Source organism: Cyrtonyx montezumae, unplaced genomic scaffold (assembly GCF_038088225.1).
Source record: "Cyrtonyx montezumae isolate F1298 unplaced genomic scaffold, pur_monq_1.0 scaffold_3, whole genome shotgun sequence".
NCBI lineage: Eukaryota > Metazoa > Chordata > Aves > Galliformes > Odontophoridae > Cyrtonyx > Cyrtonyx montezumae.
The window spans coordinates 60816530-60839937 of NW_027072034.1; the positions used below are offsets into that span (position 1 = coordinate 60816530).

The window sequence follows — 23408 nt, forward strand, 5'->3', positions numbered from 1 at the left end:
ACAAGGATCACTGAATCTACCTCTGGTCTCCACACAGTGCCACTCAAAATTCAAACCCCATGTCTTGAGTGTTGTCCAGAAATTCAAATCTAGCAGCTTGGGCCATGCCCCCTGCCCTGTGCATCCTGTTCCATGCCCACTGCCCTGTGGTGCAGACCCTAACCCCCAGCTGCCCCTCCCCTGACACAGCTCCATGCTGTTCCCTTAGGCCGAGTCACTGTCACAGAGAGCAGAGTTCAGTGCTGCTCTTTCACTCCCTGTGAGAAACTGAAGCTGCCAGCAGGCCTCCCTTCAGCTGCTCCTCATATTCTTACCCTCTAGAATCTCCACCATCTTCTTACCACATAGGTATGGCTGGCCTGTTTTCTGCCAGGGCCCACTACTGAGTCAGATTCAATTTACCTCCAACCAGAACCCCCAAATTCCTCTCCATGAGCCTCTGCAGCCCCTCATCCCCAGTCTGTACACACAGCCAGGGTTGTCCCTTCCAAGGGGTAGACTCTGGCACTTGATCCTTTTCCACTCCATTTTGTCAAACCTCCCATTTGTCATGCTTTCTCTGTAAGGTCTCTCTACCCTTGAGGGAGTCAACAGCTCTATCCAGTTTAGTGTTGTCCTCAAACTTGCCATACATTTGAATGTTGCAGACACTGTCTCTAGATCAAACCTTTCTCTTACACTTGATCCTGCAGAGAGAGAAATGATTTAAATGGCATAGAGAACATCACGGATTTTGTTGAATTGCAGTCTAGACTTCTAAAATAACAAATAATGATACAGGAACTAATTAAAAGAAAAAAAGGAGTGGCACAGCTCCTTTTTCTGCAATCAACAGAATGGACTTAGAGTCTTTTTCAAGCCAAATCCAAAGAGTGCCCTCTGGGAGACTGCTGATATGGGAGAGCATCACCTGAGCATACAGTTACATCCTCGCAGAAGTTGTGTGGTTGTAATGTTGGAAGAAGCCCTTAAAGATCCAACTTCCCTGCAATAAACAGGGACATCTACAGCTAGATCAGGTTGCTCAGAGCTCTGTCCATCCTGATCATGGCTGTCATCAGGGACAGGGCATTCACTGCCTCTTCAGGCAACCCATTCCAGTGCCTCACCACCTGTATTATAAGACCCTTTTTTCTTATATGTGATTTAAATATCCCCTCTTTTAGTTTGAAACCATTTTCCCTTGTCCTATCACACAGATCCTGCTAAACAGCCTGTCCTCTTCTTTCTCACAACACTCCTTTAGATACTGAAAGGCCACTCTCAGGTCTTCCTTGAGCCTTCTCTTCTCCAGGTTGAACAGCCCCAGCTCTTTCAGCCTTTCCTCAAAGCAGAGGTGTTCCATCCTTTGGATCACTTTTGTGGCCCTCCTCTGGATACACTCCAACAAGTCTAACTCTCTCCTGTACCGAGGACTCCACACCTGGATGCGGTACTCCAGCTGAGGTCTTACTTGTGCAGAGTAGATGGACAAGATCCCTTGACCTGCTGGCCATGCTTCTTTTGGTGCAGTCCAGGATATGGTTCATTTTCTATGGCTATGAGAGCTCACTTTTGGATCATATACAGATGCCATTCACCAGTACTCCTAGAGGTTTTTTGTCAGGGCCTCCCCTTAGTGTCCTCTTTTCTGGGCTGAACAAATCAAGCGAACTCTGCTGCTCTCATACATCTTGCCCTCCAAATGTAGATGGAGAGAACTAACTCCAAAACTGTGAGGAAATGACAATAGAATGGGTTGAAGAGGTCACTGAACAGCTGACAGAATGGTAAGTAGGAGATACCTGAGCTTCTGTTGGTTTGAGAAGGACAGAGAGGTCAGGAGGGGGCCTGAGCTACAGCACTTTCTTTAAAACTTTATTCAAAGAATAGAGCCCATATCCAGAGGTGATATTCTCAGGCACTTGGGGCACTTTACTGTGATGTGAGAAGCTTGGTGCTCAGAAAGGTAAATTCTCTATGAAGGGGCAGCACTAATCTAGGACTGAAGGTCAGATAGGAAAGAATATGTGTGGATACAGCAAACGAAGAGAAAGTCAGAGCAACAGTGAAGCAGCTGGGCCCAACCCTGTCACCGAGGGAGCTGCAATTGGGTCTCCGAAGATGAAGACCTTGACAACTCATTTGAGATTTCCATTCTTGTATCCTTTGGAGGGATATTTATTTTCTAAATGATATTGAAAGAAAATGTTTGAACAAGTGGAAAGAAAAGAGGATAGGAGAGTGATGTTCTTGTCTCTTGCTTTACTCTTTTACTTCAGATTTTTTTGAATGCTCAGGGTGAAAAATTTTTTGAAGATCACAGCTATTTGTTTGAAAAGCAGAATGCTGATCCGGAGTAGTTATTTTTAGATGATACTATCAATTTCTGTGTTATCAGGTGTTGCATGTAGGTTATGAAAGTCCTGGGGAAGTCTGATTTATTATGTTTCCATTGAGAGATTTTACTACTGTGATAGTCTGCTATTTATTGTTGAATCTTATACTGTGTGATGCTAGAGGGGTATTGGGAGACAAACGAAGGAAACACAGCCTTCACAAATGAATGCTAGCTGCTGTCTGTGGTCTAAGCTCAGTAAGAAAGTACTTCAGATGGGTTAGGGTCTGGCTGAAGCCCTGAGGGAGCAGGATTTTAACACTGCACAGCTAAAATTTCTCAGAAATTGACCAAAAAATTGAGAAAATTTCCAGGTGAGCCTTTTCAATATGTTTGCATGCAGTTGTCTTCCTGGTATTTTGACTGGCAACCAAACTCAAAACCAGAATTCTAAAATGGATGAAAAACATGAGGGAGATGGTTTATATCTACAGATTCAGTCTCATGGCCCTGACATCAGACACAGTTTTAAGTTTTATTATTTTAACAGAAAATTGCATATCAATCACATAGTATTTCAAACTGCAATTTGATGCTGTGAAAGAAGAATGAAGACCCCAGATTCCCGTGTAAAGGAATTATACACAACACCTTTCGTTCTAAAGGTATTGCAACGCCTCTTACTAATAAATTCATCTGAATATTGGCAACACAATAAATGAGTAAGCAAATGTGGCAGCCAGTATAAGCTGAATAACAGCTCACATGCTCAGGCTCTGGGCATTCAAACCTGCTTAACTGGGGGAAAAATGGTTGGCTAGAGACCTAAGGGTTCATTGCTTTTTTTCCCTACATTCTCTGAACAAAATCCAAGAAGAGATTAATGATCCCAGGATATCAATAACTAGAGACTTGCAAGATGAACTCTATTGGAACTTCTCATTTTAAAATATCATCCAGAAATAAAAAAATGCTAACTGTAAAGCATGCCATGATAATGTTGGATAGAACTTACTGAATGATTTGCTATTTGACAAACAATGGAAGAGATATATGAACTAGAAATTAGAAACCTTTCAAGGCAATTTCAGTTAGTTTAAAAGTTTTTCTGTCCTTTTGCATTTCAGAATAACCTATTTCACAATCAAAAATTCTCTTTCAGCGCAATTTTGAGAAGAGAAAATGTGTTAAATGTCAAAAGGCGAGGTTCAGAACCCTGCCCCTGTCCCTCAGCTTTCCAGTGGATACATCTGAAAATACAACCTTTCATTTCTCATCAGTTCAAACTAATACAGAACACAGAGATCATATGCAAAAATAAAAACAGAAAACTGGACAGGAAAGGTCTTTTGCAATTGCAAACTATTTCTCATTTTAAATTTTGTCTGGTCTTTGCCAAATAAGACCCAATTTGAAAGATTTCCATGTTGTTGGCAGCTTTTTAAAGACATTTGCTCTTTTTGTGTCAAGTTGCAGAATACATTCAGGAGACGCTAAATTACACCCTGAAGCAGCAGCCTGCTTCCAGTTTCCTACTGCTGCCATGAGGGGTAAGCAGAGTTTGAGTTGTTCAGGTTTCTCCCACTGGCACTAAGAGGTCAGTAGCCCTCTGCCACTCTCTTGTAGTCATCATTAAACCCTTATTATTCCCATTTTGTACAGTCTGTACTCATAGGAGCCTCAAGGTAGCAGCAGGTGTATCTAAAACCAGAGGTATTTTCAAAACAATATAGTTCTGGTTGACTTATTTTCTCACTGCAGTGAATGCTGAGCTCTCTTCAGCATTTTGCAGGAACATATTCATACTGAAGACAAGCAGTTTTGAAAATATCACTAGGTGTGTTTTCCCTACAAAACATTTTTTTCTCCCTTATCAAAGCAGTAACATTTCTTAGTGATACAGAATTAGTATGATTTCCCTTTGGCACTGGCATCTGCTTGTAAATCGCTGTTATTAGCCATGTTAGTGTGATCCAAAAATTGAACATGCCAATCCAGTCTGTGCTGTGTCAGTCACTGAGATTTTCCCAAATTAGAAACGCTCTTTTCCTCATGTACAGCAATTTGAAAGAGTATGGTAGATAATAAAAGAGTACCAAAGCTTCTGAGCCATCCTATCAAGCCCAGGGTGGATGTCCTGTCTCCTATGGCCTAGGCTACAGTTATTAACCATGTCAGCAATTTAATATAATTGATACCTTTAGCCACTCTGATGTGTGCTACACAGAACAGAGTGCAGGCTGGGCCATCTCTCATCCTGTCAGGACACATACCATGTCTTGGAGATGTGCAGGTAACTCCAAGGTAACAGTGATAGGATGAGAGGCAATGGCCTCAAGTTGTGCCACGGGTGGTTCATGTTGGGTATTAGGAAACATTTCTTCTCAGCAGAAAAATTGTTGAGACACTGGCACAGGCTGCACAGGGAGGTGGTGGAGTCGCTGTCCTGGAGGTGTTCAAGAACCATGTGGATGTGGCACTGAGGGACATAGCCAGTGGGCATGGTGGGGATGGGCTGATGGTTGGACTAGGTGATCTTAACGATCTTTTCCTTTTTTTTTAATGATTCTATGATTCTATGTACGCAAAATGTAATAAATGTAAAACTAGTGTCTTGAAGGGAATTCTCAGTGGTGAAGCACCAATCTGACTCTCAGTGAGAAGCAGAGGCAGGCTGACTGGAAGATGTGATGCTGACGTTTGCATTTCATTCACTTCAGCATGTGCTGCAGCTCCTCTGAAAAGTTAATTTCTGGAACAATCGTTAGACAGAGTGGAGAGGAATACAAAATAAACAAATCTAAATGATTTCAATTTTAGATCTCAGTTACACAGTTTTAGCCTTGTTGCTAGGTGGGAATCATTCTCCTATAACATTTTTTTTTTGGTCTTTTTTTAGTTCAACTCAGTTCCAGATGTATGTTTGTTCAATCTGGATAAGAGGATGCTCAAGGGAGACCGAAGGGGTACAACCACCTGAGATGAGGCTGTGTTGAGGAGAAGGTTGTCCTCTTCTCCCAGGTAACAAAGATAGGATGAGAAGTTAAACTGCACCAGAATTGTTTCAGGTTGTGTATTAGTTTCTTCTCAGCAAGAGCAGTGAGGCAGTGGCACAGGCTGCCCAGGGAGGTGGTGGAGTCACTGTCTCTGGAGGCATTCAGGAGCCGTGTGGATGTGGCACTGAGGGATGTGGTCAGTGGGCATGGTGGGGGTGGGCTGGTGGTTGGACTGGATGATCTTAGTGGTCTTTTCCAATCTTAATGATTCTATGGTCCCACAACTGGATGTGCAGAAAGGAGTGATGCACCTCCTTTCCAAGCTTTGCTCATCAAAGAGACTTTCAAACCCAGACACAACCAAAAGGCAGCAGAAACTGCGCGGCTGACAGCATGGGGAAAAAGGGAGAGGAGAAGCCTCCAGCCTGGAATGCGTGTCACAGTGTGGCGGGCAACAGCTCTACCTTCGTCCTGTTCCTGTCCCTGTCCCTGCCCTTATCCTTATCCCTACCCCTATCCCTGCCGCAGCGCAGCGCTGCTCCGACGGTGACGGGGAGCAGCGGGACGGTACACCGTGCGCCTCTGCGCCCGCGTCCCCCTCATCCCCGGAGCCGCCCCGCCCCGCAGGAGGGGCCGCCCCCTCCCGCCCCGTCCCTCCCTCCCGGTGGCGGCGGGGGGCGAGGGCAGCGGGGCGGCGGGAGCCGCGGGCAGCGCAGCGCAGCGCGGAGGCGGCGGCGAGAGAGCGGGAGCGCGGGCGGCGGGCGCGGAGCCCCCGCGCCATGGGCGGGCGGCGCGGAGCGGCGGCGCGCAGCCGGCCCCGCCGGGGGTAGCCGCCCGCGCCCCGCACCGCGGACCCGGCATGAACTGAGGATGGCGAGCGCCTTCGGCCCGCGGTGGCCCCGGCGAGCGGCCCCGGCAGGCGGCGGCGGGGGGCTCCTCTTCGTGCTGTTGTGCGCCTCGGCGGGCCTGCCCCTCAGCGGGCAGCAAGTGCTGCGGATCGGTGAGTGCCGCCCGCGGCTGCGGACCGCGCGCGGGTTGCGTGGTCGGGAGCGGGGCGCTGCTGCCCCCGGCGGAGCGGCTCCGGGCACTCGCTCGCCGCCGGCACTTCGGGAAAGTTTGCCCCGGTGCGCGGTACTGGGGGAGCGGGGACGGGAGCCTCTGCCCGACCGCCGCGGGGACCGCGAGTAGCGGCTCGGAGAGCTTGAAAAGTGGCGAAATCTGCCGGGTCGGAGCTGCACCGCGCGCTGCAGCCTTATGCTGTTTGCTCCCATGCTCCTTTCTGGAGGGGGAGATGTTTTCCCTCGTTCGTTCTCAGCACCTGACCCTAAAACGGGGGGAGCGGTCCCGAAGTGCTGTCCGTACGCGTTAGCCCCAGCAAACAGGGATTTGCTTTTTAAACAGAAAGCTCCGCACCATGGAAACCCGGCTCGGCTCGCAGGAAGCCGCTCCCCCGACAGTGGGCTTCTTGTGTCGGTCAGCGAGACGGTGAATACAAAGTATCGCAGGAGTTAGGGATGAGGAGCAACTGTGGGAAAGCTGCAGGCAGGAGATGCCGCTCTTCTGTTTCTCTATCCCTTTTGCCTAACGCTCTTGGCAAGTGCCGAACATGAAGCGAATAAAGAGAAAAGAAGTCGCTTGCACTGCTCGGGGGGATGCACTGGGGGATGCACAGCCAGGTGCCAAGCAGCAGACTGGTGCCTCTTGGCCTCAAGTGCTAACCCCACTCACGAGAGCTCCTCTAAAACCCAGTGGAAGGCTGCTCCCAGCTCGGAGAGCTCATCGCGGATTAAATGGGAATAAATAGAGGGGCTCAGTCCCTCAAAGCATTGAGAAAGGGCAATCTGAAGGCACCCAGCAACCTGCAGCTGAAAATCTGAAATGTGCCTGGAGCTGTGCGCATGTGGAGAGCGTGCTCTCCTTTCTCATGGGGTGCAGAAGAAGTTTGTTGCTCTCTCTGCTCCCCACCACAAAACTGTGCTCTGTTAGGAGTCGAGGCAATGGCTGTGTACATCTCACAGCAGGTGAGAGGCAGAGTGAATTCAGGGCCAGTGAAACTCATGGGAGAAAGTAGAGTGTGCTCGAATAACTCAGGCACGTGCTGTAGTTTTGGAAATACGTTGCATGGCTGCTTCTATGAAGCAACCTTAACTTCCTTGTCTTGACTGGGAATAGCTTCTGAAGTAATTGGAGAATTTTAGAGTTTGGAGGAAGGCATGCTTGCTTGAATGTAGCCTAAATGTTTATCTCTGTGCAGGACAGAGCCTTGGCTTCACAGCTGGCATCAGCCCTGCAAGAACCAGGCAGAGATTTAGAGTGTGCACTCCTCCCTCTGTCCACCCCTCTGCTTCACAATGTGCTTTGCTGCCTGTGTTCAGTCGAGTGAGGCTCTCAGGCAGTTGCCCCACATTGCTTTTCCCTTACACAGCTCTGCACAGCTTGTGGGCTCTCTGCTGTGAGATGTGTGTGTCCGTCTGGCGCAGGTTTGCTCAGACAGCGCAGCGATGGTGCCCTAATGCACATACAATAAGTATGACAAACTGCTAAGCTTTCAATCACAGCAGCAAATACACATCCAGAGTGATGCTGCCTGAGAATGAATGTTCCTTACATGGTTGTGAATGCATAAAATATTCAATGTACCTATTGCTATAGTTATCCTGCCTAAAAAGTAATGATGTCATCAAATATTAATCCCTCATGTCCGCTAACAGGGACAAGTCTCTCTGTCACTCTTCAAAATGACACACAGAAGTAATGAAAATAACTCCTTCTAACTCTTTGTGATAACAATACAATCATTCCAAAGCATTTCTGACTGAGGAGAACGCCATTAAGCCATCAGATTTTCTTTGTCGCGTTTTAGTTAATTAAGAAAAAGAAAGCACTGCCATACAATGTGCTGCAGTTTGCTGCCTGAATTAATATACTGTATTTAATTGCATTTTGCACTGTTAGGGAGCTTTTGGATTTTTTTTTCTTATTATTTTGTTGGCTTGTGATACAAATGAACAAATTCTTTTGCTGACATTTAATTAATCGCTAACGGAAATTCTGGTTATTTCTCTGCATCTAGGTGATGATTACTTTCCTGTTCCTCTAAACAAGAAAATGAGGGGCAGCAAAATGAATAGCAAAATGGATCCATTAGGAGAAAATAGTGGAATCTGAGATAAGATACAGTTTCAGTTTCATGCAACACAGTACTTGCATTTTAGTGTCTTACTATTGCTTTCACGTTCATTCTAAAAAGCTTTTTCTTTGATATATGAACTAATAGAACTGTCCAAGGAAATGCCATCTTTATCTACACATAACCCAGTAGACTTTATTATATGAAAGTATATTTAAAGTTCACGACCCTAATATTTTTGACTTAATACTGAGGAATTTCTGGTGTTCACACTGAGTCAACCTAACCCTCTTGCCTGCCCTACTTGTACCGCTTGTATAAAATGAACCAACTCAAATATGGGAAGGGAGAATGCAAATTAAGATGAGCAGGTGCTAAGTTGTAGAAACAATCTTAGAAGCACTGAAATCTTATCGGCCACAAAACCTGATGTTAATGCTGGGGGTAGAGCGTTATTTCTTAGAGAGCTTCCTTTGGGCCATTACAACGTCTAACCTAACAAAGCTATAAGAATATAGTTCAGCATTATTGCAGAGTAATTTATAAAGAGTAGTCATTTAAGCAACACAGGATTAGAAGTAAACAGTAGTTGAGAAACTATATCAGTTATTAAAATATTGCTGAAGTTAATTAAAAAAGAGAATGTGGCACCTTTCAACAGACACTCGAACAAAGTTAAACTTGGAGGAATCTTGGAACTAATCTCTAAAATTAACTCCTGAAAATGAGCAAGTGAGTAGTTTTTAGGTTTCATAGAAATCTCATTAGCTGATGAAATAGACACTGTTCAGCTGATACCAAAAGTAATTTTCAGTAATATTTGGTATGTTTCTGTAGTTAATTGGAATATTTAAATATGGATTTTGACTCTGCTCTGATTTATTCCTTACTTCAGCAAAATTCCCAGTGGTTTAGCGAGCTGTGCTTTCAAAGATGGAGGATTAGCCCCATAATATTTCTCTCTGATTGAGAAATATAAATTTAAAACAGACACATGTAAATCAACCCACAAAATACAGTTTTCCTCATAAGATGAAATTTTTAATATAGCTTTCAACAAATCTGTTGGTATTTCCCCAAGCAGGGCTGGAGCTCGGAGGCTTTTCCTGTGTAATATTTGCATTTCTGCACCATGAGAATGATAAAGACAAAGACCTAATTAATTTCACTGGAAAATTTCTACTTGTCAACTCTTTTCAAGACTTTATTTGTGGAGGGAATTATATTAATACTCATTTGAACTTCTACAGTGTGACATGGAAAGAGCTATAGAAAGTTCTGTTGTATTTTAATGTCATTAAAATGTTAATTAAAATAAACTATTTCTTATTAGATGTCTACATGGTATTGAGTTCTATAATGTCATAGGTAGTGTGGCTGCATTTTATGTCATTAGATGGTCAGACATTAAATGCACATTGTTAACCAGATCCCAAATGCTCAGGGGCTCGTCATTTCACTATAATTTACTTAGATTTCCTCATTCTGCACTTAACAGAAGACTGTTTTACTGCAAGTATTTCTAAAGGATTGCTACCAAAATCTCCCAGCAAAAGATTTTAGGCATTTTCCTTCTCACTGGGTTTGAGAGTACTGCACAAAGTATGAGACAGTGCAATGTTTGACAGATGCTCTAAATGGTTAATCAAGTCAAATATATAAAAGTCAGATGCAAAATGCATTTCCAGCACCTTAGCAGAGCACTCCAGCATGTCTGTGCTTGTGCACAAAAAGATTGGTGGAGCTCAGTGGACTTAATGCATACAGTGATCCTGGAAAACACTTGACTGCATGATTTGTATGGTTGCAACCTTAAATTATAATTTTAAAAAATCTCATTGGTAATTTCTTTGTGTTCTGCCATTTAGGCTTGAAGATACAGAGGGATTAATTACTTTGGGTTTTATACCACTGTATTTCCAGGCTTTTTTTACCATGGAAGATGCTTGCTGTGCTGGGTTGCTCCACTGAGGAGTATTAAAAAGTCATGAAGCCATGCTCAGCTGATGTACATTGACATCCTTTTATTGAACACAAGGGAGCCATGCTGGTTTAAATTGCCTGAAGAGCTGGCTGGACATATTTAATATATGAGAGACAAAACTTGTGTAATTCCCCTTGCTGCCCTGCTTACTTGCCACCCTTCCTAATGATGGGTATGGTCAGACAAAATCAAACCCCACGAGTCTTGTTTCCCTTCTTTTCTGCCCATGTGTTCTGCAGGCTTGGTAACCACAGCTAAGCAATGGTGGTCAGAGTGTCTGCAGCTCACTGCACGGACAGTTTCCCCATTAGCTCTTGGTACCTCAGAAGCAGAGTTTGCTGGATGACTGTGCTGTTGCTGCAAAATCATCATTACTGGGATGGTGTAAAGCACTGCTCAGTATGTGAGGAAATCCAGAGGAGATGTTAACTTTATGGAAAGCTGGCAGTGTATATCTCTGTTGTCAGAATATACCTAAATATCTGCTTTAACATGAAATAGATGTGCTGTAAAATCAAAAATTATAGTCTTAAAACAGTCTATAATATTGTGGCTTGATGACTATGCAGCCAACCACTCCCAGCTGCACTAACAAAAACACCAGATGTGTTGCTTCTGTCCTGGAACATTTGTCAGAAAAAATTGATGGAGGATGGCAAAGAGAAAATCCTGAGACTAGGCTTGGGATGGTGTAGTCAGTGTTGAGGGAGATGAAAAACAGTTTAAAAAATACAGCATGAAGGTGCGTTACTGCTGCATTTCACATCTTGGGAGATACGTGATTAGCAATGGCAATTTTTGCTTAGCTACCTCAGTCAAGAGTCAGATGAGTTATGGGAAAATGAAATGGAAAACAGCCAGGGCTGTTTTTGTTCCATTGACATCCATGCCATAACAATTTGTTACTTTCTCTTAACTTATGCAAGGTGTATTTCCTAATGTGCAAAGTATGTAGTGTTGCAGTGCGCTCCATGTGGGCAGATAAATAAGGTATCCTGCTGTGTTTCACCAATGCTTCAAATGCATTTCTGTAATACGTGTGCATCAGTTCAGACTGTCGGGACTTCAGTAAAACAAAGGATGAAATCTTCACAACAGTGAAATCAATGACATTTTACCAAAGGGTAATAATAGTTTTTCATCAAATATTTTTATTTATGCAGAATGTTTGACACTTAACCTAGTACTTCTTCAGTTAATATTCATGCTCAGAATGGTGAACGCTGCAGGAGGAACAATCATTATAAATAAAATAAAATATCTTTGGGTTTTCATTCTTGCCTAGTAGCTTATTTCTGTTCAGGTTTGTCAATTTCTTTTTGAATTCCTGCATCCTTCCCACAATACTAAATTCTGTATATCCAGCATCAGTTCTCACTGTTAACTATAAGCTCCTCCATATGGCCCTGTCTCCACTTAACATTTTCCATTCAGACCACAAGCACAATCTCAATACTGTTTTTTCATTATAGTCTGTTTTGTCTATCCTGGTCAGTAATAAAGCTTAAACCCTGTCCTTCCCTCCTCAATATTTTGAACAACTGCCTCTAATCTTCTTTTCTCAGAAGGGCTTGATTTGACCAACTAGACTATAGATTGTCCTGCAATGAAATAAAAAAAAAAATCCCATCTGAGTCCTGATTAGTTTTACTCCACAGCTTTGGATCTGGAACCCGCAAGCCCAGTTTGTCCTAGTTTTTGTTGATTTTAGGTTTTAGTTTACCCTAATGTGTTTATGACTTTGGAAAAGCTTTAAAGTGGGAATATTCTTACCTTTTCTTCTCTCATTTTTTTTCTTTCTTCTGAAGGTGACTCCGTATTACCTGGAAAATGATTTGCTTTCAAATGGTATATTTGCTTTCACTGAGCGTAATTAAAACTGTTTCATTATTCCAAATAGGCACTTTTTTCATTTCAACTAGAGGAGTGAAGTATTTCAGCAGGCTGTTAAAATACCTTTATCTTTTTGCTTTTTTGCTTTTTTTTTTCCCCTCTTCTAACAGTGCAGAAGGTACCCTATATTATTTTTATACCTTCCTCTGTACCTTCCTCTGTACCTCCTCAATAAACTGGGGTGGCACGAACAGTGGAGAATGTGAATCAGTAGTATGGCATGGCAGTATGGACAAAGAGAAATAATCTCAAAGGCTCAGTATTGAGCTTTTCTTTTGTTCATCATGCTCTTTGCATTTACACCTTCAGGCTGTTTCTTTAAGCTTTCGGACTGCACCTCTAAAATTTTAGAAGATGCGTGTTATAAATTCTGTTAGCATTGAAACCAGTCGCACATGCTGCCACTGGATCTGTGCAAGCAAATTTTGTCTATTTCAAGGAAAATTATTTTTCCAGCACGTTGATTCTGGCTAGGGCTCAAGGCAACCTATCCTTTCATATTTCTAAATGGCACAGAGGTCCTGGTGAAATGCTGAGTTGGTGGAAGTGACAGTCTGAGTGCAGAAGTATCTCTAGAAATATGGAGAAGAACTTGTTTAGAGTGAGAAAGTGTGCAAAACTCTTTGTTCTACCTATATATGAAAAAGCAGCAAGGCATCCCACATCCATTATGTCCAAGCAACACTGTTTGCCAAAAGTATTGTCACAGATGCTGAAGCTTTTCTTTGTCTGTCAGACAGAGAAGGAACAGAGCCTTCCTTGAATTTACTGATATTCCACCGAGACCTTAAAATCACTATGATTTTAGATCATAGTGATTTTTAGCATATAGAGAGAATTTTAAAGCCCACACTTTAAAAAAGGATCAGGCATGCTAAAAAATAAGAACATTCATTGCATTGTTAAGAAATACATACTTTTCAGCTCTAAATGTTTTGGAATAAGCAAGAAAAGATACTAGTGGATGAAAGGATTTGGAAGAGAAAAAACACAATTTTAAAAGAACAACATTAGGAAGCAATAAGAAAATGAGAAAAAATGTTTGATGATAGGAGTTTATTCTTGGCTTCCGCTGGGATGCTTGATGAAGCAGAGTCCTGCCAGGATGTTTTTACTGCCCTTACTGCCACTCATTTCTACTAAGGATCACCTTCCCTTCACCTACCAGGGAGAGATGTGTCATTAATGTCCTCAGTGTGTAAGGCAGATTCCCAGGTGAGTAATTAGGCTTACCTAATCTGCCACTGCTGTTTCTGCACTCGATGGCAGTCTGTGTGTCAGCCTAACATATTTTAAGTATTTTTTTGGCTGTTTATTTCTTTAATGCTAAATATCTTCTCCTGTCAAATAACTTTGGCCTTCATGGTCCATGAAAGCACACGTAGGTCTATGAAACCAGTAGGTTTCTAACTCTCTACTTTCCAGCAGTGTATAGCAACAGTAAGCGAAGTATTTGGTTAAAGCTTATGATTCTAAACAGAAAGAATGCTACTTCTCTTTTCTAAGTTTTCCTTACTTATATCTTTAGAATGTTGTAGCTATAGTAAAATTAGTGCAGTATGGTGTAACAATTAAGCAAAGGAACAACTATAAATTGCCTTATTCTTATGGAATGGGGATTGTATCAATTGGGTTCAGAGTGATTCTGAGAAGAAAAGCAGCATGTGCCTTATATTTTGGATCATATAATTAGAAGGCAAATATGTGAAAATTGATGCTTATGGGGTCTACCATGAGATGAAGGGTGATATTGAACTAGTTTCACTGCTGCCTTACCTCATGTAGTTCCTACCCTGTTGTGTTTCTACAAGAATAATCATGAATAATAATAACACAGAGATATTCTGAAGCGGTAGAGATCATAGTACTTCACAGTGCACATACAATTAATTTGATTTTAAGGCTTGGGAAATTGAGTCCATAGGACTGAAGCATTTTGCTGGCAGGAGGTGAATATTAGGCCTTGAGTGCCACCACCCCAGACCTCTGTCTACTGTATCACAACTTAGACATTTTCTTAGTTTGTATATTTGGTGAAGATTTGCATAGATCCTTGGAAATTAGGAGTTTGAAGTGCCAAGTGTTGCTTCTATGGAGCCCAAAGTGCATTTAACTAAACAATTTACAGGTAACAATGAGAAGTTGCATCTTATGGCCTGAACTGCTAGCCCACACTTGAGGATCAGCCCTGGGAGGGCAGTATAAAGTAATGGCATGGAAGACTTCTCCTGTCACTGAAGGATGCTCTGAAGAAACAGAACACATACCTTCTGCTGCCGGTTGGACAGAGGCCAAATATTAGATGTTGTTATCTGACTTTAGCCATAAGCTCCTCAGAGTCCACCATTGCCTATGGCTTTTGGAAGTACCTTTTCACAGTTGAGATTTCTTCTGAGCATGCTTTCAGCATAGAACCATAGAGTCTCAATCTCCCTTGGCACAACTTGAGCATGCTTTCTCATGTCCTTTCCAGCCTCTCTCTTTGTGTCTGCTCAACAGTGACCTGGTGAAAATAAGGCAAAATCTGAGCAACGAAAAAATACCTTTAGAATACAGTATAATTTCCATTTGTTCTCCTCATTTTGGCACTTCCATGGACTACTTCACTGAGGCACACATGCCCCTGTAATTATACATTTCAAATACAGAAGCACTTTGATGATCTCCTTTCTAGAAGGATCTTTTTTTCGTGGACAAGATGATTATGTGTTTTACAAGGCTGTAACACTTAACTACATACAAAAACATTCCATAAATTGGTCTGTTTTATTGTCTTGTATGTTTCCACACCTGTTTTCCCTCTTTCCCCCAAGAACAGCTCTAAACAGCAAGAAAGAAGCTTTCGTAGCATTTGAGCTGTATACAGTGATCTACCATCAAGACTATTAAAGTCTTTAGCAAATATTCAGGTGTCCTAATAAAATGTATAGCCATACTAGGTAGGAATTAATTTGACTTCAGGAAACACAAATCTCAGTGCTTACAATCTTTTGCATTTACCATCCCGGTCTCGTCCCTAACAAAAGTATGAAAATTTGGTGTACTAAGATGTAAACGACTGGAGGGAAAAATCAAAACAAAACAAGAAACAAAACAAAATAAAAAATGAAGCTTTTGCTTTCGCAAAAATAACCTTTTCTCTCCATCCCTATGAGAAAAATACAAGACAAGTCAATCTATTTTAATCCTTTTTTCTGCCATGCAGTCTGCTTTCTCCTAAATAAATGTCTGGGGGTGCAGTGCCAGACTAGTCATTTCTCTAAAGGTTATGAATAGGAAACTCAGACCTGATGGGACGTGAAAAGTAGTTTATGTGAAATAGTTACTTCATTCTCGAGGAACTGCAAATTAATCTGTTTTTATCTGGAGCAGTCCCAAGAGATTAATCTCAAGACATCTGAGGCCCTATCAAGCTTAGAGACACCCTATCAGTAGTCAGAGGAGAGGAGACCCGGTTGCTGCAGCAACAGCATGACATATGTAAAACTCTATTTGATTATGTTGGTATCACAGAGAAAGCTGCTTAAAAGTTAGGTCAGGTTTTTTTAGCTGTACTATACTTTTCTAGAGACTGTCAGTCACTGTCAGATTGGCCAATGACTCAAAATGCATGATGAATAGCTTGAATAACTTATGCATAACTTAACCTCATGTGTATAGCAATCTAGCTGTCCACATAAAATAATTTAGTAATAAGATATTGAAGAGCTGTTAAAGCAGCTAGTAATAAGCCACATAAGAATTCTTCCCTGCAATTTGGAGACAAATAGAATAATAATTTCCCTTTAAAATATTTTCATGTTTTGATTTTGAATGTTTTTCATCATGCTAGAGTTAAAAAAAAAGCATAGGAAATTACTTACATTGAACAGGGATTCTTTGACAGCCAATTAGAATGGGAAAAGAATGAGTAAATATACAGGCCACCAGAACGACATGGGGTCACTGCTGTTCCCTTATGATTGTTCAAATGTATTTTGTATGATAAACAATGCTCATGATAACAAAATTGCTTTCTTAATAGAATTCTGTGCCCCCAATTTATTCAGTCATATTTAAAAATATTAGATTTAAGAGCCTATAGTCTAAGAATGCAGTAAATGAGACAGAAATCTTGCAGAATAATGTACGTTGCTAAATAACAGAAGATGGTATTTCAAAGTTGTTTGGTATTTCCCATCTCCTAGGATTTTACCTTATAATCTAATATGTTTTAATAATAAAAATATATTTCTGTATAATTTTCTTTCACTGTGGAATAAACAACCAGAAAAATCAGGATCTTTCCCCTTGATGCCTAATGGGACATTCTTCGCTGGTAGTGCACGAACTCAGTAAAGCAGAGAAGAGATCTGTACCACCTTACACTTACCAGTGTTGCATCTATGGACCTTGCCCTAGAGAGGAGTGAAACAGATTTTTCAGAGGTCTTTGGTGATGGGAAGATAAGGGGGCTGGCTGGCCATGCAGTAGTGTAGTGCAGAGTTCTGGCTAAACAGTGACTAGGAACTCCAAAGGTGTTCCTAGGTGACCTCCTCCAACAGTGACTTCCTCCTCCTGTTCTAAGCAGCATGTGCATAGTGCTGACAGGTTAAGGTAGGCACTTATTTGTTCATTGGGATAAAACCACCACTGGCTGAATTTGTACAGCACTGGGCCATCAGATTTTAAGTCCCTACTTTAATACATTCTCAGAGAAAATATCAGAATGTTTCTGAGTCAAAAAAAAAAAAAAAAAAAAAGAGCAACAAAAAGAGCCTCAGGAAACCCACAAACCATTTATATTCTCAGGAACAGCTAAAACTTCCTGTATTCAGTCTCAAATAGATGCAGGATAGGGAAATGTCACTTCAGATGGCTAACATTAGAAAGAACTATAGAGAGCTAGAGATCTGGTTCTGTAGTGGACAGCATCAGGAGTCCCTTCACATTGAGGAAAGCTACAAAGTCTTATTGCTGTTGCCTATAAAACAAGAGGTAGAGCTCCCACATGGGGAAGCTCTTTTGCCTTTGTTGGAGGTGAAGCATATACAGCACCTATGTGATCTGCCTGCATTAGCCATGTAGGTCTCATTTGGGTAGTCATAGTTTCCATTCATCATCTGGTTAAGGACCATGGAAACTGGAGGTACAGTAACAGGATTGTGGCTGCAGTAGTACTGACAGCTGTGGGAGTGCAGTCTGATTTGTTTAAAGCAGACCAGCTTGGACAAGCCAGCACAGGCAATGCCTTTCCCAGCATTTTACTTAGTGAAATACTTCAGTCTTTACTGTAACATGCTGCTGCTTTCACTGGATTCTATCTGCTTAGATAAAACCATTTAAGATCAGCATGTATTCTCTGTTGAACAAGATTCCATTTGTTGGTCTGCTAATGGCCAAGTAGAGCAAAAATCAAAATATATGCAAGGTTTCCTGCCTCATCATTTGGAAATGGTTAAAGAAAAATCCTACTAAGGACACAAGGCATTCTTGTCTGTAGTACACATCCCTAAACCTAATAGAAGAGATCTAAGCACTGTGGGAGCTTGCTGCAAATAAAGGCTTAGTACTCAGTGCGTACAAACCAGCATGTACGGGGACTTTGAAGAGAGACCGTTTGGTCTGGGTTTGTGCTGAACTTGGTTGGGGATAATTTGATATCCTGTGATATGCCACTAAGCTGTCGCAGTGGTGATGTAAGGGTGATTTCAGTGCTCCCTTGCAGCTTGCTGCCATATGCAAATCCCAGTGGAGCAGGGTGGAACCGATCAAACACAAAGTTCACCATGCATGTGACTAAAGATGTTGTCAACAAAGCCACAGCAGTCTGTGGTTGTAAGGTAGCCGAATGTCAATGGAATTCAATTCAAGTGAATCGCTTGTCTGCTGCTCAGGAGTTTTATGCTTCCCAGCCATGCCTCCTCAGTTTCTGCATCTCCACTGTGCATGGAGATGCTCACCTCACCCTGACCATGTGCTCTAGTATAAGATTTGATCCTGCCACCAAGGCCACTTTCCGAATTTTGATGTAAAATGATGTCTTTTTCTCACTATCTCTGTTCCAACAACTTGTATGCAGAAAGGTTTTTATTCTTTTAAAGCTGCTTGATTTTAACTATGCCAAACCATCCCAAGAACTTATCAGTGGTACACTGCAGCTGGAGTCTAGTATGACTTGGTGCTTTTCTGACTGTAACTATCTGGAAAATTTTCATTTCACGTCCAAATTGTTTACTTATCTGCTAGAAACATATGTTAAGAGAAGTTAAGGCTCTGTTGCCCAAGGTGCATTTTAATACAGGAAAAGAACTGCTTCAGATATTCCACATTACATCGTCTAGCTATATCTGGTGCTGTAAATTATAAAGCTGCTCCATTGAGCTGAATGAAGATTAAATTTTTGAACACTGTTTCTGAAGAATGCAGATTTTTCTCTTTGAAATGAAGAATCTGTCCTGCATCAGTGTGGCTCACTGCAAGCATTACTGCCCAGGCTTTCTGTTTTTTAGCCTGGGTGCCAAACTCTTCCCTGGGGACCATGTCCTGTCATTGATCCATGTACTGACATTAAAAAGCATCTGCAGATGGAGTGAGTGTGGGTTGTGCCTTGAGCAGCAAGTGGTCTGGGAAACTGTAATCCATGTGCTGTCATCTTGAAATCAGATCTGTCAGGAAGGAAAATAAGCAAGAAACATCTATTCTCTCATCTGTATAGACCTTCTGCAGATGCCCAGTGTATGCAAAATATACAGATGCAATACATATTAAAAAATCAGCTCCCCACAGCTTCCAAATGAAGTACTTTTGTACCTCGTTCCTCTACCAGGCTAAATTCCTAGCTTCCAGCTCTCTTCTCTTAGCTATCCAGATTTGAGGAAGTCTCACCTTTTTTTTTTTCCTCCATCTGTGACTAACAGTGGCCCCTGGGAGGAAGAGGAGTGGGTGCTTCCTTTAAAGCAGCTTAGTACCAACAGAATCCAGTGTTGCAAGACAGTTCTGTTGCCTCTTTATAAAAAGATGAATTTAGTCCTGTTTCCTCTTACGACTTATCCTCACATGCATGCACATAAAACCAGACATTGCAGCCTTCACAAACGCCGTTTAGAGGAGTATTAACATCTCCCTTAAGTTGAGAACAGTGACCACAAGCACACCTCATCCTACTGCAGGCAACATCTTCAAAATGATGTGGTGGTGGCCCATTTATTGTGTTATGCCCTCCACCTGGGGTGGTCAGCATAGTCTCAGCCTTTCTAGGATTGCTGCATTTAGAGACAGAGACAGAAAAGTGTTTTCTACTAATTTGATGGCTATATGCTTTATGCCCTCTGGCTTTTAGCTTTACATGGGGATGTTTCTATATATCAGAAAGTCACTTCTGTGTTAATTGGGGTGTTTCATAGCCACTTTATATATGTGTGTTCTAAGAAGGCAACAAAGATGGTGAAGAATCTGGAGCACAAATCTTATGGAAAGTGGCTGAGGGAACTGGGATTGTTCATTCTGGAGAAGAGGAGGCTCAGAGGAGTCCTTATTGCTTACTATAGCCACCTGAAAGTAGGTTGTAGGAAGGTGGGAGTCAGCCTCTTCTCCCAGTTAACCGCAATAGGATGAGAGGTAACAGCCTCAAGTAACTCCAGAGGAGGTTCAGGTTGGGTACTAGGAAACATTTCCTCTCAGACAGAGCAGTGATGCAGTGGCACAGGCTGCCCAGGGAGGTGGTAGAGTCACTGTCCCTGGAGTTGTTCATTAACTGTGTGGATGTACTGAGGGATGTGGTCAGTGGGCATGATGGGGGTAGGCTGACGGTTGGACTAGGTTATCTCAAAGGTCTTTTCCAATTTTAATCATTCTGTGACTTCACAAGCAAAAGTTACCCCAGGGTTCTGTAATGTACGGAAATATTTTACACAGCAAGATAATGAGTAAGAGTGATGTGGAAAAATATAATTTCTATTTATAAATCTGGAATAATAGATATGTCAACTACTGATCTGAGATCACTCATGAAGTAAATTTCTGCAAGTCCATAAGCACCCATATGGATGGGGAGATCCCACCTCTTCATCCTTTTCACAAAGGTAATTCCAAGAGTCCATTCTATGATTCTTTATCCTGAATATTTCTGTAAGTGCTAAATTCTTGTTATGCAATGTCAGTACACCAATGAATCTTGTTTCTGAACACCTGTTCTTTACCTCAGCACTTTCCCTCTTTAACTTCAAGAAATTTCACCTGTCAGTTTTGATCTATTTTCTGGGTTATATAGTGTTTTATAAGTTTTATTTTCTTGTGCAAGAAAATAAAAACCTGAGAAATACTGCATATGACTTAAGGAAACTGCTCCTGGAAACATCTTTAGCAAAAATATGGCTTTACTGATGTATTGAGTGAAGGTGCCCCAATGGTGTCAGGATGGCTGTGTGAGGAGAGGCTGAAGCAGCCTCTGCTCCAATGGCTCCACTGTGAGGCAAAGCCCGCAGGGAGACCACAATGAAGCAGATATCCACTCTGCAACCTATGGAGGATCTCATGTCAGAGCAGGTGAATGTGCCCTGAAGGAAGCTGTGGCCTCTGGAGAACCCATGGTGGAACTGGGGAAAATCATGTGGAGGAAGGAGCCTCAGGGAGATATTATGGACTGACCAAAGCCCCCATTCCATATTCCCTGATGCTTTTTGGGGAGGAGGTAAAGGAGATGGGGATGAAGGAATGATGTTGAGCCTGGAAAGATGGTCAAATTGGGGGAAAGATGTCCGTGTTTCTCACTTTCCATATCAATTTTAACTGGCAATAAATTCAATGGATCTTCCCCAAGTTGAGTCTATTTTGCCTGTGATGTTAACTGGCAAGTGATATCCACATCTTTATCCTGACCCATGAACTCTTCTTTCTTTATTTTTTTCCTCAGTCCTGTTGATGAGGAGTAAGAGAGAGGTGAGGTAGGTAACTTGCATTTGGCCAAGGTCAACACGCCACAACTAGTGTAGAGAAAAACTGCTGAGTATTATATCCATAACATATGTATTGGAATTGATCATTATTAGCAACATCTAAAAAGAGTGGTGTGAAGCTATTTCTCTGCAATGGCTTGTAATTGTTGTTGGAGTTTCTCAGGTGAGAGCTTGAGCTGCTTGTTGGTACAGATTCACCATGCATTTGCGCAGTAAGTAATGGGATTTTAAAATAATTTAAATAATGAAGTTTAGAAGATGCAGAATCATCTTTGCTGGGGAGCTCTAATCATTGCTTGAATTCCTGGCATTTGTATTTGCAGCTCAGCTGTTTGCAATATCAAGAGTCTGTTTCACTACAGTTCTTAGAGTGACGTGATATTGTATGATATTTTCTAATTAAGTAACACAAATGTGCATTTTTATTAATAAAACTTCTTCACTGTTTGACCCTTAATTTCAAATACACAATGTCAAATCCTAATGTTATATAGTTACTGCTCATGCCACATTTTTACTTTTTTATATCTCGTTGTCACTTCTGAATTAATTCATATTACAGAATTTTCAAGTCAAAGAAGCATTTCAGAGGGAGAGGCAGAGCTCAGCGCTGCTCCTCTGCTCCCTTTGAGGAGCTGCAGGCCACCATGAGGCCTCCATTCATCCTCCTCTGCTTCAAGCTGAACAGACTGAGTGACCAAGGTATAGGGCACTGCCTTTGTCGAAGAATCAGAACTCAATCATTCTTCCATAGTCATCAATTATAAATTTCATGGGCAACAAGTATAGCCCAATAAGCTCAAATATATCTTCTCCAGGAAGTTTGGTTTGACATGAGCTTTAAACTGCCTGTCTTCATCGGATAAAACATCAAAACTTCTTTGAAAACCAAACCTTTGCTCTTATCGACAAATTCTTACAGAAAATCTGTGAGAATATGGCTCAAAATAATCTCTTCTAATCCTCTGTCCTTTAAGTGACAGATCACTTGGTCTCAGAAAGAAATATGACCCAAAAGCTATTTTAGCTATGTCTCTTCTGAAGTCAATGAAACTGTGCCAGTTTGTACTGATGAGGTTCTGGCAAGTGTATTATTCTGACAGAATAACAGTTGGACAATTTACTGTGGATCATCCAAATTGCGGATGAAGTTTTGAATTTCATTGCTTTGAGGAAATCAATGGTAGAAGTTCTCCTCCTACTTCCTTTTTCTCCAGTTGATGATGTTATTGAGATCTGCAAAGGTTTCCTTCTCTGCCCTGCTTTTTCTCACCATGGCAAAGAAAGAATGCCAAAAATCACTGGCTTATAGTAAGACCAGTTGTTGTCAGGTGTAAATTATTCCAACCACTGATGGTGCTGTAAATGGGCTTGAGTAAGAAGAGAGCTAGAAAGTCTTCTGTCCATTGCTTCTAGAGATAACATAATTATTTACATCCAATTATGTGACTGTAGCACAGAAAATACTAAAACTATAAACCTCTGTGTAGAAGAATGTCTTGTTAGAAAGAGCCTTCACTTACTTTGTGCAGCTTAGCACAAAGCTTCTGATTCAAGACACGAATATATCGAATAAGGTCAAGTATGATACAATTTTGGTGTCACGCTGAATTCAGGGTAGAGCTAATATTGTTACAGTCCTGTTGTGACTGACATAAACCTGTCACATTTTCAGTAGGGTGATTCATGAAAGATACAGAAGAATCAATGAAGATGAAAATAGGTAATGCAATAACAGCATCCATTTTATCATAATTTTGTGTTATTCTGCGTGACCTGATTAAAAGGGCCACATTTAAATGTAAGCTGGCAAAACTGTTTATAAAAATGAGTGTCACAGAGAAGGATTCCAAGCTGATCAGCTTTGCAGGTAAGCTATGGGGTAATATATCAGTCTCCACAGGACACATAATCCCTGTTGCTGTCACTGAGATCTCTGTATGAATGAGGGGCAACAGGCAATCCTTACAATTTGTGAAATTTCTCTTAACAGGGAGTCTGCAGTCAGCCTGGCAGATTTGTATTTGATGAGTGCCAAAGTGAAATGAAAAGTCCCTGAATGGTATGCTGCAAAGTTACATATTTCTTTTATAGTCACTTGTAGGATCTTACAGGGATCTCTGTGTCCTCTGTGGACTGTGATTCTACTCAA

The 23408-nt window shown here is 41.7% G+C and overlaps 2 protein-coding genes across 4 annotated transcripts in view; one reads left to right on the forward strand and one right to left on the reverse strand.

The window, feature by feature from the left end:
* Nucleotides 1-23408, reverse strand: part of BACH1 (BTB domain and CNC homolog 1) — a 506041-nt gene that overhangs the window by 274101 nt on the left and 208532 nt on the right. The gene's annotated exons all lie outside the window — the stretch shown is intronic.
* Nucleotides 6184-23408, forward strand: part of GRIK1 (glutamate ionotropic receptor kainate type subunit 1) — a 157937-nt gene continuing 140712 nt past the window's right edge. For 2 of the 3 annotated variants that reach the window (XM_065741799.1, XM_065741800.1), the window contains exon 1: nt 6184-6313. In XM_065741799.1, the coding sequence (XP_065597871.1) occupies nt 6184-6313 (130 nt within the window). The remainder of the gene's footprint in view (nt 6314-23408) is intronic. The other variant, XM_065741797.1, reaches the window with a different exon arrangement.